Source organism: Passer montanus, unplaced genomic scaffold, assembly GCF_014805655.1.
Source record: "Passer montanus isolate IOZ18808 unplaced genomic scaffold, ASM1480565v1 scaffold10, whole genome shotgun sequence".
Lineage (NCBI taxonomy): Eukaryota > Metazoa > Chordata > Aves > Passeriformes > Passeridae > Passer > Passer montanus.
This window is the reverse complement of record NW_024356505.1, coordinates 24,120,481-24,137,372: the sequence shown is the minus strand read 5'-3', so window position 1 is coordinate 24,137,372 and position 16,892 is coordinate 24,120,481. Positions and strand designations below refer to the sequence as shown.

The 16,892-nt window shown below is 37.5% G+C and overlaps 1 protein-coding gene across 2 annotated transcripts in view; it reads left to right on the top strand.

Moving 5' to 3' along the window:
- The window catches only part of TRDMT1 (tRNA aspartic acid methyltransferase 1), a 29,610-nt gene extending 14,119 nt beyond the window's left edge, over window positions 1-15,491 (top strand). For both annotated transcript variants that reach the window (XM_039712007.1, XM_039712017.1), the window contains exons 5-11: window positions 1,408-1,473; window positions 2,928-2,997; window positions 4,347-4,430; window positions 4,920-5,281; window positions 9,219-9,276; window positions 10,298-10,427; window positions 14,842-15,491. In XM_039712007.1, coding sequence (XP_039567941.1) covers window positions 1,408-1,473; window positions 2,928-2,997; window positions 4,347-4,430; window positions 4,920-5,281; window positions 9,219-9,276; window positions 10,298-10,427; window positions 14,842-14,942 — 871 coding nt within the window. In that variant the 3' untranslated portion in view covers window positions 14,943-15,491. The remainder of the gene's footprint in view (window positions 1-1,407; window positions 1,474-2,927; window positions 2,998-4,346; window positions 4,431-4,919; window positions 5,282-9,218; window positions 9,277-10,297; window positions 10,428-14,841) is intronic.
- Window positions 15,492-16,892: the final 1,401 nt, after the last annotated feature.

The window sequence follows — 16,892 nt, the reverse complement described above, 5'->3', positions numbered from 1 at the left end:
TGCTTGCATTTCAGGCTGTGCTCTGGATTCACTGCTGAAAAAGAAGTTTCATAGTAGTCAATGATGAAGAGTGTGGGTAGACATGCCAGCAGAATATTCTCCATTCCTCTGCTAGGAATTTGGCTGATGCTGCTTTTTTTTTAGCCTAGTATTACTTTTTCCCTATTATTTTTAGTATTTCCCTATTATTTTTAGTATTTTTAAATTTGACATAGTTTTTTGTACATTTTCCAGTTTCTTGTGAGATGCATTGGTTCTTTTAATTCATTCTTTAATTGGTGGTAATTAAAAATGTGCTGAAACAAATTCTGCTGTGATTTGTTCCAATGGAAGTCCAAAGTCACTAACTTCAATAAGCACAAAGCTGCTGTCTGGGGGCATTAATATCCGACTTCTGTATGTTGTTCTGAGATCCCAGTGTGTGACAGACATTGTGTGTCTACATTAGCCTTATTAGAGAATTAATCAGTGCTACAGAATGTTCCCAGAGACTTGAATCTGAATCATCTAAGCTTCTAAATTGCTGGAACAGTCCTTGGCACAGTTTGGGCATGCTCATTTCTCCAGAGATTTAATACACTGTTTTTGGAATGTGCCTATTTCCAGACCTTTGCACTGATCCTGCTAAAGCTAAGACACCTCCTTCCCCCTATCAAAATAAAAGAGTCAAGTTTAGAAAAATGAGAATATCTGCAGTTTGAACTCTAAATATGTTGTGTTTCTTAAACCAGTTAAATGAATAATGTTTCTGATGTGTTATCAGTAAGGTTCATGTGACATTTTGACACTGATTTCAGGTACAAGCACTTGAAAACAACTGTTTTATGGCTAAGTAGCAATTGGTTTTTCTCCAACAATTATATTTCCTATTACACACTGAATCTCTTTAATAATATTATTGTGCTTTAGGAAATGAAAAGTGATAAACATTTTCAAAATGTTTCAAATTGTGTTTCTTAAACCAGTTAAATGAATAATGTTTCTGATGTGTTATCAGTAAGGTTCATGTGACATTTTGACACTGATTTCAGGTACAAGCACTTGAAAACAACTGTTTTATGGCTAAGTAGCAATTGGTTTTTCTCCAACAATTATATTTCCTATTACACACTGAATCTCTTTAATAATATTATTGTGCTTTAGGAAATGAAAAGTGATAAACATTTTCAAAAGTACATTCATGGAGTACAAGAGGGTACAGCTGTTCATCCAAACATAGGGGGGGTTTTGTGGTTTTTACCAGCAGTCCACATTTTTAATTCAGTTGTTTTTTAACGATGCTAAACTTTAACAGCTAGCATGATGTGGAAATACTTTGATCTTTCTGCTAGCTAAACAGATCTGTGGATGAATATAATGTACTTTACATCTTGTTACACTGATTTGCTTTTTTTTTTTTCCCTGTAGGCTTCAGAAGCTTCCAAAATACCTACTTTTAGAAAATGTTAAAGGATTTGAATCCTCTTCTGCAAGGTAAACTGTAATTAACATATGCAGGTATTAGCTTGCAAAAAGGGTATGTTCTTTAGAAGGAGAAGGGATTTATTCTTTAGAAGGGAATTTTATTTCCTAGAATTGGAGTTAACAAAATAGCTTGAGATGGGACAGGAATTAAAATCTTAGGTTGTGAAAAGAACTTGCTAGATAAGTGGTTATATCTCTGTGTGGATAAAACACAACAGTATTTTATTTTTAATTTTATTTGGTGAGTATTTTATTTGATTTGATGATATGTTTGCTTTAGAAAAGGTCAGAATTAGTTTTCAAAGAAAAATAGTAATAGGTGTTACAATCAGAGGTTTCAAGGGCTTATTCATGACAGGATCCTATGGTATCTTGTGTTATGATCACAGAATAGCCTGGGGCTCTCTTGAGTGCCTCTGTTGATAGTAGGTTATCCCTGGTTCAGGGCTGCTATCAAATGGTCCAGAGATGCAGTAAGATGTATTTAGTCCTGGTCTGAAATGTGGAAGAGGAAAAATGTCACTGCAGTTGCATAATGACAACAGGAGCACTCTCCTCTCTTGTGACCAAAACAAGAGAGAGAGAGTTGCCATCTTCCTTCTCAGTTCTCACTGGAGTGGAGTGGGATCTTCCCGTGCACTCCTTATAGCACCAGCTGCCACCCTGCATATCGTGCTCTTAATCAATACGGCAGGCAGCTGGGAGACATGCTCAGCTGGTTCAGTGTTCCTGGTCTTCTCTTGTAGCCCCCAGGGTTCCCTAAGCTGTGCCTTGCTGGCCAGTGCTTGTGACAAGCTGTGCTTGAGAAAACACCTTGGTTAGGACACTTGTTTTCTCTTAAGACACTTGGGATGCAGTCTCACATACAGTGCTGGGTACAGGTCCCAGCTCCTGCCTGTTGTATAGTTCCAGCCTACTGCAGTCTGCATGGAATACAGAAGAGAAGTCTTTTTAAGATTATTTCCATTACAGTCTCTTTCCATTGTTTATGAAGCACAGGCCCACCTCATTTTTATAATCAAAGCCACTGATTTTTGTCATCCCTCAATTCAGCCTTTTTGGCTTAGCCAGTGCTGTGTATTTGTGCAGAAGGAAGTAGTGACCTATTTGTAGTGGCTTTAATCTCCTGTTTTATGATTCCCAGTAAAGAGAGTATCTTGCCCTCTGATTAGTTTCCTTGTTGACACACCACAATTACTTTCCTAGAGATGAAACATTTTTTGAAGAGGCATTTGCACTGTAGTAAGAGTGAGGTGCCTTTGAATGTGTAATAGACTCTAACACTGAACTTCGTATGATGTCTCTCAAATTCAGCAATGGATGACATATCAGTAATTTGCTGTCCAATTATTTCAATGAATGCTTTGGTAAATATGATACTGAATTTAATCTGCATTTATTTAGGATTATAAAAAGAGCTAAAGACTACGTGAAGGGAATAATTGCTTTTTGATTCCTTTCAGAAATGAACTTTTGCAAACACTAGCAACATGTGGATTTAAATATCAGGAATTTCTCTTGTCTCCAACCTGTGTGAGTACTAAAATTGCTCTAATATTGTTTAATAGGTCAAAGTGCACTGAGTCCAAGAACATTTGAAAATTCTCTTCTGTGTTAGAAAAGAGAGTCATGCTCAAAGCATACACTTGAATGAGAAAACCAACTGACACGACTTCTAATTTCTCATACTGACATAATTATATTGCTGTTTGTGTTCAGATCATAGTCCCATATTGCTTTGCTGCCATTTGATATTTTTAAGAAGGCATGAATTTCCACTGTAACCAGGAAGGTGGTTTTCCCTGCAGGAGCCTCACTGCTTCAGAAGTGCTGTGGCTCTGGATTTCCCAGCACAGAAAATGTGACTGTTTCTTGTGGGAGGAGGAGCTTTGTTTCTGTGTTACCCTGGCAACTGAAAAAAGTTTGAGAGAAATTTCAGATTATGCAAGACTAACTGGAATCAGTGAAGTACCATAAATATTTGAGAGAAGCTAATAGAATGTAGCTTGAAAACCAATTGTGGTAGATTTATTTAATTGTTAGGTGTTTTATAGTTCCTTGTTTAAAAAGGCAAAGAGAGACTTTTTTGCTTTTAACAGAAAACAAGTAATTGTTTAATAATAATATTATTGTGCCAAGTAATCGTAAGGCATGTAAATTTTTCTTCTTGAATCACTTAGGTGTTTTATAGTTCCTTGTTTAAAAATGCAAAGAGAGACTTTTTTGCTTTATAAAATTTTGTTTACATTCATATTCATTTACAGAGAAAGTCAAAACTATGAGATAGAGAGAATAATTGGATCACTTGGATCTTTGGAAGTCCCTAGGTATGGAAGTTACAAGTGTGTGCAGGTATTACCAACTAATACCAAGAGAATACCCTGGAAAAAAGGAGGCTTCAGGGTGACCTAATTGCAGCCTTCTAGTACCTGATGGGAAACTACAAGAAAGACAGAGAGGGACAGTTTACCAGAGTCTGCAGTTACAGGACAAGGGGGAATGGATTCAAACTTAAAGAGTAGTATTAGAGTAGAATCAGGAGGAAGTTCTTTGTGTGAGGATGGTGAGGCACGGAAAGGGGTTGCACAGAGAAGCTCTGGATGCCTCATCCCTGGAAGTGTTCAAGGCCAGGTTGGATGTGGCTCTGAGCAGCCTGGGCTAGTGAAAGGTGTCCTTACCCACAGCAGGGAGCTTGGAACTAGATGACACAAACCATTTTATGAATCTCTGATTCTTTAAATACTGATATCTCTGAAGTAATAAAATATATTAGTGTGTCATAGTTCTGTTACTGCATGTAATGGCAGATAACTTGTATGACGCAATAGACCACTTTTTCTTTACTATCACATGGACTAAAGGCTTCTGAATTTTGATTACAGCTTGGCATTCCCAATTCTAGGCTGCGGTATTTTCTAATTGCAAAGCTTCACCAAGAACCATTTTCATTTCAAGCTCCTGGACAAGTGAGTCTATTTATAATACTTGAATTTGCTTCATTTCATGAAGATTGAGGGTTAAATTTTCAGTTTATTGGTGTGTGTTGATGAATGGAGAAGAACGAGTGATTCCAACAGAAGAGTTAAATTGTGTCTCCTTTTTTCAGCCTGGATCTTTGTAAGGACTGATGTTCATGCCTGTGGCTTAGATGGCTTTAAACAGTTGGGAGATGTGTTTTCTAGCCTGATAGTGGGGTAGAAAACATATCATATTGCTACATTTTTTACACACTTGGAAAGGTCTTTTTGCAAAGGCAATTATTTTAGGCTGTTCTGACATCATTGCCAATAGGTCTGCTAATCTTGATGCTACTGCTTTTGAAATCTTCATTAAAATAACTTCTAAAAGTTATTGTGAGCATCTCGGAAGGACTTCTTACTCTCTGTATGGTTGGCTGTCAAGTTGTTTATTAAATACAGTTCTTTAATTTTATTTTTGTCATAATTTCCTCTTAGATATTGACAAGATTCCCAGATCAGGATTTACTCAAGGAAAAAGGTGCTGACAAAGTGGGTGAAACTAGTTCTTCTTTGTCCTCTGAGGAGAAGAACCTGCATCTAAACATTGGTCCAGATTGCAGCAGCAAGAAGAGTTTACCAAAAGGGGCCTTTCTATTTAAGCTTGAAACAGTAGAAGAGATGGAAAGGAAACATAATCAGGATAATGATTCCTCTATTCAAATGCTAAAAGACTTCTTGGAAGAGGAAAACGAAGAAATGAGTCAATATTTCTTACCACCAAAGTCCTTGCTGCGCTATGCTCTCTTGTTAGACATTGTTAAACCCACCTGCCGGAGATCCACATGCTTTACTAAAGGGTAAGGTGCCAAGAAAATGCCTTGCTAAATCATGTCCTGAAATTTTAAGTGTATTTTCTCGCTTGTGTCCTGTAAAATCACAGAGAGGTGTTTCATCAAAAAATCCTAGGCCTTTAAAAGAAATCTCCTTACACAGTGTGATTGCTGGTCCAGTGGAATGCCTGCATGAGAATCTGTCTGGCAGAACATCATGTGCCCACTCCAAAAAGGCATTCACAAAAGACAGTTGCCATTTGTTGTTGACCTTCACAGAAGCTTAATTACCCCTGCGGAAATATGGTTCCAGTAGACTGGTATAGTGCTGATTCATTAATGAATTTCTTTATATTGCTCAATGAAGTTACAAAAGTGTCATGCATGACGGATCCATTCCTCATTAAATCTGTCTCCACTGTACATTTTATTGATTTCTTGGATTTTTCAGCTATATAGATCAGAATAGCTGTGGATTGTCATGAAACCAGTTAGGTTGCTGCATTACAAATCATATTTGATGGAGCAGAACATCAGTGCTTTTCTGTCTAGTAGTTTTCTGATTTGTACCTTGCAATTTTAAGTTTGACTTCTAGAAGTTGGTGAGTGTTCTGAAACTCTGTGGACAACTGGTCAGAGACTTTTCCACTGAATGCATTTGTATTGAAACATTCCAGTTGGAGCCTGCAAATTTGTGGAAATTTTTAATACTGATAAATTTTTCTAATTGGATTGGTTTTTTGAGTTTGCTGAGTGTTTCAATAAGATGTCTTGGATGATGAGTTAAAATAAAAGTGTAACTTTTATTTTAATTAGGAGAAATTAGACTTCCAGATTAATAGAATTCCTGCGGGTTTTTAAATTTTTTTATTATTTTCAAGGTTTAGAAATAAAGAAGAAGAAAAAGAATTTCAAAAGTTTGAAATTTGTGCAATGGGAAAGGTCTTCCCTCAGCTCTCATTGATATATATGTATGTGCCTTTGCTGCCCTCACTCTTTTGAGTTGAGGGGGAGTCAGCATCTTGTGGACTATCTTTCTAAACTAGAATAGTCAAAAAACCCCTTAGCCAGAATGGTGTCTGATGTGTTTTCTGTATGCCTTAAGTGTCATTGAAAGTAATTGGCCACTTGTGGTTACACTAGAATATGTCATAGTAGTTTGTGGTCATGTTTATCAAAATCACACTGAAGGAGGCTCCTGGGTAGTTAAGATCAAGTCTCTGTACCTAGGGTGGGTAATCTGACACCAGGGAAGGTGACTCTTATCCCTCTGCTCCTATGGAGGTAGTTGTGGTGGTAGTTCTGTCTGATTTACCATCTTTGGTCTGTTTTTCAAGAGCCTTTGGGAAGGTAGATTGCCAACATGCTTCTCAGTGTAATCATCTCATTTACAGCTCTGCATTAAGGGAAGGTTTATAATTACATCTCATTAAAGTCACTTTCTGAGGCCAAAAATAAGTCCCTGCTGTATCTGTTCCAGATGTTCTTGTTTTTATATTTCTCTGAAGCATGAGACCTAGGAAAAAGACCCCTGAATAGGGTGGAACAGCACTCCTGGTAGTACAGAGAATCCCTCTGCTGCTGTGCCTGTCTGGTGTCTGTCTTGTAAATTGCACTGACCATCAGTTTTGAGAAAAATCTCCCTCTTTTCTCTTTGGTTTTCAGGTATTTCTAGCAACATTCACATGATGGAAATAATCTGGGTATGCCTTCTCTAGTCCTTTCTAATTCAGGGACCTCAAACACAGATAGTTCCTCAGTGATTTTTGCTATACCAGTACATCTTTTGAAAAGCTTTGGTGGAGTTAAAACAAAATGTAATGCATGAGAGATCAAGCAGGTAATTCTGTGTGCCCTTCTGACACTGATTTCCTGGGCACTTAGTGAATGATTGCTGAGTTCTGTGAGACTACCAACACCATGCTTTCTCTTTGGAGTGTGTTTGTGGTGGCTGAAGTTTTGAAAGGAAGTTGAGTATTTTAAAGGACAGAGAAAATGAAAAACATATCTAACTTCTCTAGATGTAGTTGTTCCGGACATACTTTAAATTTTGATATGTTGTTGACAACAGAAGCAATACATTTCAAAATAGAGCAAATATCAATTACAGTAGAGATTTCTCACTTTGTGTAAATTACTTTTTGCCAGTCATAATATACAACACAATATACCCAGAAAAAATACATGTATGAAATGAAAAGATTTTTTTTTAAACCTTACAGAAATAAAAGAGGCGGGGAATCTTGAATCAGATGAAAATTGAAGACTGTAATTTCTTAAGCCAGCTTCTTTCATTGTAACTTGTAATGAATCTTGTCAGAAAATCAATACATCATTTTTTTTACTGTGACAAAATTTAATTATGTTCCAGGTCTAAGGTAGGAATGTTAACTTTTCTGTAGTCAGCACCTTCAATAATTATAAATAACAATCCAGCTAACACTACATTAGCCGTATGCCCACATTTGTATTAAAAAACCAACACACACACGCTCACACACACAGACTTCAATGCACACAGACACCAACTGGATTTTTTTTGGGTGGGGGAGGAGTTCTGTACCCTAGTGCCAGTTATTTAGACAGGAATATTTATTTTTTCCAATAAAACACTTCAATACCACTCTGAATTTTACCCCATTTATTCATTTTGGCTCAGTTATATTAAGCTGAAACATTACCAGATGCTTTATAAGAGGAAAAGGATGAGGATTCCTCAGTGTGTGTGTTACATTGTTAAACTTTGTGTTAGGGAATTTGCAGAATTAAAGATTAAACCAATTAAAGATGATGTATTTACAAAACAGATTCCATGTGTATTTAATCTGTAACAGTGTTTAGGTGTTCTGATCCTGAGGAAGATTTGTAACCACTTTTTTGAATGAGTGCTGCTCTGGCAGAACTAATTGTGTCTTTTTCAGCCGAGAATGGAGTACTGAAGATTGAGCCATGCTGGGTCATTGTGTCTGTGCTGAACGGAAAGTGTTCTTTTATTCACTGTGGGATTAGAGAGGCTTGAAACATAACTTGTGCCATGCTTTAGGAATGGGTCCCAAGTGGAACAAAAGACCTTTATAATTGTCCTTACAGTTGTACAGATAAAACTAGAGAATAGTGTCTGTTAACAATTGATGCAGACCACATCCCTCTAATGCAGGGAATCTTCTGAAGTTCTTCCACAGGGCAAAGCCATCTGTTGTCTTGACTCACTCTCTTTCTGTTCAGAATGTTCAAACTGCCATAGTTAGACCAACAGAGCATGTTTCTGAAAGCCCATAATTATATTTAAATGATAGCATTGAAGAGGCTACTGAGTAAACATGTTGTTAAGCAATCAACTACAAAGCATGCAGAACAGCTATCACAGGTTTCAGTATGCAAGTTTACTTACGGTTTACTTGGATTTAGATTTTTTTTCTTCTTTCTTTCTTTCTTCTACTGCTCTGCATGGATGCCTGGCCATCACCCTTCCTTCAGTGGAAAATCCACAAGCAACCAGAAATTAAACCTGACTGAAGCACTTTGTTCCTAATGCTTTGACATGAAAACTGAAGGCTCACACTAGTGGTCCTCCTTTTAATAAGGATCACTAATTTGAAGCCGTGGGACTATTTGACCTTTCACACATTTTGCCCTAATGTAAAATTGGTTTAGGCAATATGGATGGGAGTTTTTTTGGTGGTCCTATGCTTGAATTCCTTGCCTTTGTATTTGCCATGTATAAGACACTAGTGTGGCTAAACTCTTGAGCACTGAGGACAGACCCATCCCCAGAGAGCACATTCAGAGGGTACTGCACTCCAGGGGTTAACAGCATTTATAACAAGGCTTTCTGCTTTATCTATCCAAGAGGCTGTTTGTTCATCAAGGGAAAGAAACCTCAGTAACCTCCCTGCACCTTTGCAATTGTCAATGCCATGAAATACAGTGAAAATGTTAATTTAAGATTGTTGTTGTTTTTAAGGTATGGACACTATGTAGAAGGGACCGGCTCAGTTCTGCAGACAGCAGTAGATGTACAGGTAAGTGTGTAGTCTAACATTTTGGAATGACTTGTTTTAAAACTTGAGACTTGTTTCAAAGCTTGGGTTTTTTTCTGTCTTCTCATTTGTTATTCTGAATGTTATAAAAAAATAATACTTTAAATGTACATTTTATGGCAACTGAGTTTCCAGTTTGTGTTCCTAGACAGGAGTTTGTTTAGACCGAAATATCTGTGTCTCTCTGTAAGGAGAACATAACTTGCTATTATTTTTATCTGTCATGTCATACAGAGGTTTCACAGAGGTATGTGAAAACCTTAAAAAATACTAGTTCTATGGAGAACCTGAAGTACAGTGTTATGAATCAAGGGCTGTTGTTTGTATGCATATAATTCAATAGATATTGTCAGATGCGTAACATTTTTGAATTTCAAAATTATTATTTGTTTGCAAAGAGTATTTTGAAAAGTTCTGCTATTGATAGAATAGTAGAATAAGTTCATGACCAAGTAGTATTTGGGCATTGGGGAAGGTAATAAATGTTCTGGTTAATCAGCATTCAGAGATACTTTTCACAAAGCCTGTGTTGTACACAAGCCCTTCCTCCTGCACTTCTGTGCTATTCACTAATATTATAGGGCATTTCTAAGCATAAGAGGAATGCAGCTCTGGAATTCAGGATAATCTCAGAGCGAGAGTATTAAAACAGCTGCATCCACGCAACTTAATTTGTATGAATGGTCTGTTATTGAGTTATACTGAGTCACTGTCCTTTGTCTTTAACAAATGTATGCTCTTTGATTGCCCCATTAAGTATTGGTAGCTTGGAACTGGAGAAGGAAATTATGAATGTCCTCATGGCAACATTGATTTCTTTCTTGCAAATCCATGTGTTGAGATGTTTGCTGCAAAACCAGAATGCAAATGACCCTTTCAAGCAAAACATGCTATTGTCCTTGTCATTTTGATGATTAAGGAAATATTCCATTAAGATGTGCCTGTAAATTTTACATATTTGGCCTGCATCAGTCACATTTCTTGGTTTTGCTATTCTTCATAGCTTGAATCTGTGTTTAAACACATTGACGAGTTATCAGAAGAAGAGAAGCTTATGAAATTGTCAACATTAAAACTGAGGTACTTTACTCCAAGAGAAATAGCAAATCTTCATGGATTCCCTTTGGAATTTGGTATGTGCTGCAAAATACACACTTCTGCATTATTCTTCAGAAATGCCAATGTGTTTTTTTCATGGTACTAATCTAATCTTTTTATTTTGCGTTCTTTTCAGACCACTCAGTTCTTATGATTGATTGATTCTTGTTGTTTGGCTAACTTTGAATTTCTCTACATTTCCACTAGGTTTTTTTTTTTCATGTTTTGTAAGAGCCAGCCTGTGATGAGGTTTATCTTCCTAAGCTAAGAAGAAGGTTTTGTCTTGCAAAATGCTCTGTTAGTGAAGTGCATGAAGGAATACCTTTGTTTAAAGTTGAAACTATTTATTCAACAGCCAGTGTTACTCACAACTGTGGTAAATCAACATATCCTGCTAGCTTAGGAAGTCTGTTGTGGTTCTCAGTGTTTGAGCTGCTTGCTCTCCCTTCCACACATTTACAGCTGCTGACAGGGAATTTCAGATGGTACAGATAGTTCTTTGTTGAGGAGTAACAAATCTATTAAGCTATCTCTGTTTTCTAGAAGGGGCAGCCCTTGGTCAGGTACTTCATTTTCTATGTGGTTGTTTTTTTGAAGAAGGAGTCAAGGAACAAGACTCAGCAGTATCAGTACACTGGATACACATCAACAAGAATTAAACCTGAAGTAAAGTCATCAGAATTCTCCTTGTAAAAAAGGGCAAGCGTGAAAATGTAGCTGTTACTATCTGCTAAGAAACTGTCCTACTGACATCACATCAGATCAATTTATTGTCACTCAGCAACAAAAGCATCCAGGGAATCATGGAAGGGTTTGTGTTTGAAGAGACCTTAAAGATGATCTATTTCCAACCCCCTTCCACTAGACCAGATTGCTCAAAAAATAAGACATCACTGACCTTGAGTAATTTGTTATATTTTGCTTTGACTTCCTCAGTGACTTAGAGTTCTGAGAAATGTGCCTTGTTTCTATGTATTTCTTTCTTTCACAGTTTTAGTTTGGGGTTTTTTTAATTTATTACTTGTTCTATTCAAAATTGCTACATTTGGAGAACATTATCAAGGTTGCACTGTGAAACTAGAATTGCCAGCACTAAGCTTACATGTTCATGAGTATTTGCAAGTGTGTGCTGTATTGTTACATATCAACATACAATGTTTTTTCATAGCCTCTCTTCTTTAATGGATCTGTTCTATTTGCCTCTTAGCACAGCTCTGTTTCATATTCATGTAGGCTGATGTCAAGATACTTGAGCTTAACAGAGCTGGATTGGGTTTGTATAGGCTTATCATGCTGCTCAAGGTCTCTTTTGAGCACAAAATTGCCCATTTTCTCTTTTTTTAAATTCACCTGGAGTTTTTCCACTATTAGCTCTGCAACATTACTGAGAGGTGCAATAGGGTTAATGTTGCTTGTATTTTACAAAGGGAGAACAGAGACAATGGAGAGATTTATGTTTGGAAGACTCCATTACTTTGGGGTGAGCAGTTCACGAAACCTAACTTTTATAATTTCATAGTGCTTGGAGTGATACCGTGCTTTCTGTTCAGAGCTCATCTGCAGAGACACCTGTGAGGTTCAGTATTTTTGCAAACCATAACTGAACTCTAAAGACAAGTCAGGCTTCAGAATTTGAGGATCATCCAGATCATCACCATGTACAATGTGTTCATTTAGCAGACCTGTCTTGTCATTTGGGATTCTGCCTCTCAGAGGAGAGTACCATTTTGTCATAATTATGGCAGTTAGTATTATAACTGTTTTACATTTCTTGCAGTTCCCTTCCACTGCTTTTCCAGCTTTGATGACACATAAAGCAAGCCTCTCTCTCATTCAGTGGTTTCCTCTGCCATATACTCCTGAGTCATAGGCAGAACATGCATTTCCCCTGCACTGAGTCACAAGTCTGACATTTCTTTGTGTTTAGAACTTCTCCCACTTTTTGCTTTAAAAAGTGTTATTTGACTCTAGGCTGATAGAAATCTTTAATGAATTTAGGTACTGTAATCTCAGTTTCCTTTGAGAATTTGCAAACTCTGGGTTTTTTTGGGTTTTTTTTGAATGTGGATATATTTATGGCTGCAGCAAAGGGTGTTGCCCTGACAGCATTTCTGCCATGCCAAGCTTCAAGTAATTATTGTGAAATATGGTATTTTCAGAGCAAAATGTGTTATAAGTTCTCTGCTACTGTGTTCTGTAGTGACAGCAACATTTAGGCTGAAATTTTCAAAACCTGGAAGCTTGGAATTGTACCCACTGTAAATATGTTATTGGTCCAAGAAACTGAAGAAACTGAGGAAACTATAAGCTGAAAACTATGTGAACAGACTGTCAGCAGCTTTGTAACAGATGCTGTTACTAGTGCAGCTACAGTATCATCAGAAGAAACGTGATTGTCTAAATGGTTCTGCATTTTAAGAAGTTGATGGCCTTTTCTAATATGTGAGGTCCAGAGTTAAAGTCATTGTTCATTCTTAACATGACCAGATTTATTTGTGCTTTTAACATCAAAATGTATAAATAGTAATTGCATTATAGTTCAATGAAATACTGCAGTCATTTGTCATAGTCACTCTGGTGGGTCCCACAGCAATATCATTAAAAGTGAACAGAGCGTTCTTGCACCTGTGACCTGCTTTCATGCGAGTGATGTCAGGATGTGTTTTCCATTTTTCTTATTAGCAATGCATGCAAGCTTTTAGGAAACAAAAGCCAGCATGGTGGGGAAGTACATGCTGTTAAGATCTCAGTGTCCTCAGGTACTGTGTGTGACATAAATGCTACAGTGAGAGCTGTGCAGCAAGTGCCAGCATACTGGAAGTTGTTGAATCTGACCTTCTGATGTAGGCTACTCTGGAGCCAAGAAGATAGAAAGTGCAAAACAATGTTAACAGTCAGAGGGAGGAGGCTTGGGATAAAGGAAATCATGAGTTCTGGAAATTAATTCTTGGCTTTTGGTTGCCAAAAGGTAGAAGGAGAAATTTTGACATTTTCAAGATTCAGATAGGCTTCTTGGGCTGTAAGTGCGTGTGTGTGTGTGCATAAATACATACTTATTTTCATGTATGCTTTTAAAATGCCTTTATTCTTTACCTTATCCATTGATGGAATGTGAAAACTCCATCTAAGGAAGTGTGTGTGGGAGTGCAAGTGATTGTTCCAAAGACAGAAGAACAGTTGCCCAAATGTGCCAGGAAGCTGGGCAGAGTGGATGGAGCTGGCAGAAGATGTGTTTACCAAAGCAGTCCACATTCGAGGCATTAGTAACTGGCAGAGAGGGATGGAACAACTCCTCCCAGACACCACCTCCTCCTCAGAGCCTCCTTTGGCTCAGTAACTGTCCAGCCACATTCTCTCCTGAGCTCTCTCTGGAACAGAATTTTTTCTGAAGAGCTGTGAAAATTTCAGAGCATACATATCAATACTTGTAATCACAGTGTGCTTGTGCATCTGAGCTAATTGGGGTGGTGATGACCTCTGAGTCAAAGTTAGGTGTTTCTTCTTAGGGAATGATGAAATAATTGACTGTGGCCAGGTTTCAGCAGTTTACTATATGACCCTAACAGTTAAGTCACCACTGCTGTTCATCTTTCACTCAGGATGAAGCAAATGTACTTTACCTCACAGTTGGAGTAAGGTAAGAGTGCAAACAGGGACAGACCAGACCAACTGGCTGCTTGAAACTGCTTCACTCTCAGGAGCTTGCTAGTCAGTACACAGCACAGCCCTTTCACAATACCTGGGCTGGTGTCATTGTTACTGCCTCTCCTTTCTGCCAGACCATGCACTTCCTATGGGAAGGACATTTCTGATGCTGTCTGTATATCTGAGTGTGTTTAATGGGGTCAGCATTGAATTACACGGAAAATTGTTCAACTGCTTGGTCACTCACTGAATAAGCGTTGCTCATCGTTTAATCACCCATCGTTAATGGGTGGTATCTTGCACTGGGAGACTTGGGATTTGCCTGAGCTGTTAGAGGGGATCATGTGGGAAGTACAATATAAAGCTTATGGAGAAATGCAGTTTAGTCCATCTGCAGAAGTGTCACATTTTCTTTCTGCTGTGGTTGTGTTCTTCTGTGGATGTTATCTAGAGTAGCAGTTGTGCAGGGATTTAGTGCTGCTGCCCCTCCCTGAGACTGCTGGATGTTTTGGGCTCTCTGAAGGGATGGTAGATCAGCAATAGTTACACAACAGAGGAATGTTTTGAAGCTTCTTGTGAAACCTTAGAGATGGCAGTATTGATAATAGAGGAACTGATATAAATCCAATGAATTTGTTGTGAATTAGTTTTGTAACCTTGTGAATTGTGGGGGGAACTGAGGGAGGGTGAATCCTGCTGCAATCGGTGATAACTGCACTAAGAAATGTTCACTGAAAAAAAAAAAGACTAAAAAGTAGGAACAAACCAAGACTAGTGATGTTGCACTATATGTTTTTGTTTTAGGTTTTCCTGAAAAGGTAACAGTCAAGCAATGCTATCGTCTTCTTGGAAACAGCCTCAACGTACACGTGGTGGCAAAATTGATCTCCATTCTTCTTGAATAATTTAGAACCTGAAACTGATGTATATGGACTGCTGACAGAAAATACTTCCATCTTTTAGGAGAAAACTGATGGAACCTGGACAAATACCAGAGCTTATCAAGATACTTGTCCAGACATTTTGCTGAACAATTTTGATATATTTTAATAACTTGAATTCATTATGGATTTAAACTGTATAGGTGTTTTATTTAAATGGCAGTTTGCAGGACTTAATTGCTTTATTTAAATGTCATTTTTAGTTTGTAGAATGAAAAATAGCAGGACATGCAAATACTTCAATGAGAACAATAAGATTATTTTATTTTACTTTATTTATTTTTTTATCTTAAAACCATTTTCTCAGTAGTGTGAGAAACTGTGTCAAAGCTGTTTCAGTTAGCTGCAGAGATCAAGTTCTATCAAGTGTAAATCGATCAAGTGTAAAATGTCTTCATCTTTAAACATAAGTGATCCATTCTGAGAAGACTTACTGTATATATGATCTGAAATTTTTATGTGTTTTTTAGCTCATGAAACTAATAAATTCAGTATTTTATATACAATTTTTAAGATGTAGTGTTGTTATTTATGATTGTCTCATCTTCTTTAAATACTTGTAGGATTCTAAAACCCAACTGTATTTGTCTGGAATGATTTATTTAGTTGCAGCTGAATGAAAATATTTCAAGATTATCACAGGCCTGACAATAACTTCCCTGTTTCTCTTCTCATATTATTCAGGATAAGATCATTGCCCCTTACCGAAGACCTATATGTAAAAGACATAAAAAAAAATTAAGTTCCATGTTTAGGTTCCTGTGACATAAGAACTGGAGAAAAACTATATGGGCTTCTTCTGAAAATTTCTTCACAAATCTTGTTGGTAGTACTGGGGTTAGGAGTTTATGTTGAGGTGAAGCCACTGCTGCACAGTGCCTCATAGAGCTGGACTCGGTGGGTTTGTAATCAAGTCTTGTGGGTTCAGTACCTCTGAAATAATAGAGAAAATGATGGGAAAACTGAAAGCCTTCTAAAGGAGCATGTACTCTTCTTCCCTTGGGATTTTCCCATTGCTATCTTGGTTAAAAACAGCTTGAATGAGGAAGAGATGAGATGATATTTAGTAAGCATCCTTAGGGAGATTATGTGCCAGAAGACAGAAAGATTTTGTAGCTGATCATAGTTCCTGTGCACCTAAGCAGTGAGCTAAAGTTGCCACTCCTAAAAATGAATGAGTTTTCTTCCTCCTCTTCCCCTCATCCATGGGATGACATAGGAACAGTCTTGGTATGTTCCATCTGGGTTTGGTAGTGCAGTAGAAAGTGAAGACCACAGAGAGCAAAGCTGCTGTAGAGATAGTATAACTATTTTCATCTGCTGTAGTCCTGAAAACAATTTAAAAAGAAATTTATGTAGATAAATTCACACAGCTTTATCTTATGCTAGGTCCTGCATTTCTTCTTCAGTCTTGATTTGCATGTTGCTTGTGGACTGTTAAACCAAGAAAAGACCTGCTTCAGCCTGTCTGATTCTCCAGGAGCATACTGACCACCTGGGCTGTTCCAGCTGTGAAAGAGATATGGAAATGGTTTCTCCTGAAAGTGCTCTGGATAAAGCCTTAGAGAAGGATGAGGTTGGCCTCTGTTCTCACCTGGTCACTTGTAGTACTGAAATGGCAAAAAAGTAATGCTGTGCTGGCTACTAAACTGCAAAGAGCAGGTGTTGTTTTGACAGTGAACCGTGGTTACCTATACCCACAATGGTTATTGTGTAGATTTATCAGCCTGATCAATAACTAATAGCTGTATGGTTTTGTTCTTGGGAGAAATATGGTAGTTTGAAGATCTATTGCTACCTGATATGTTCCAAACATTGGTATGAAAACAAAGGATATAAATCTGGTATATAAATTGGAATTTCCTTCTGCTAATTCATGTAGTCTATTCATTCTGCTTCACTGCAGTAATATTT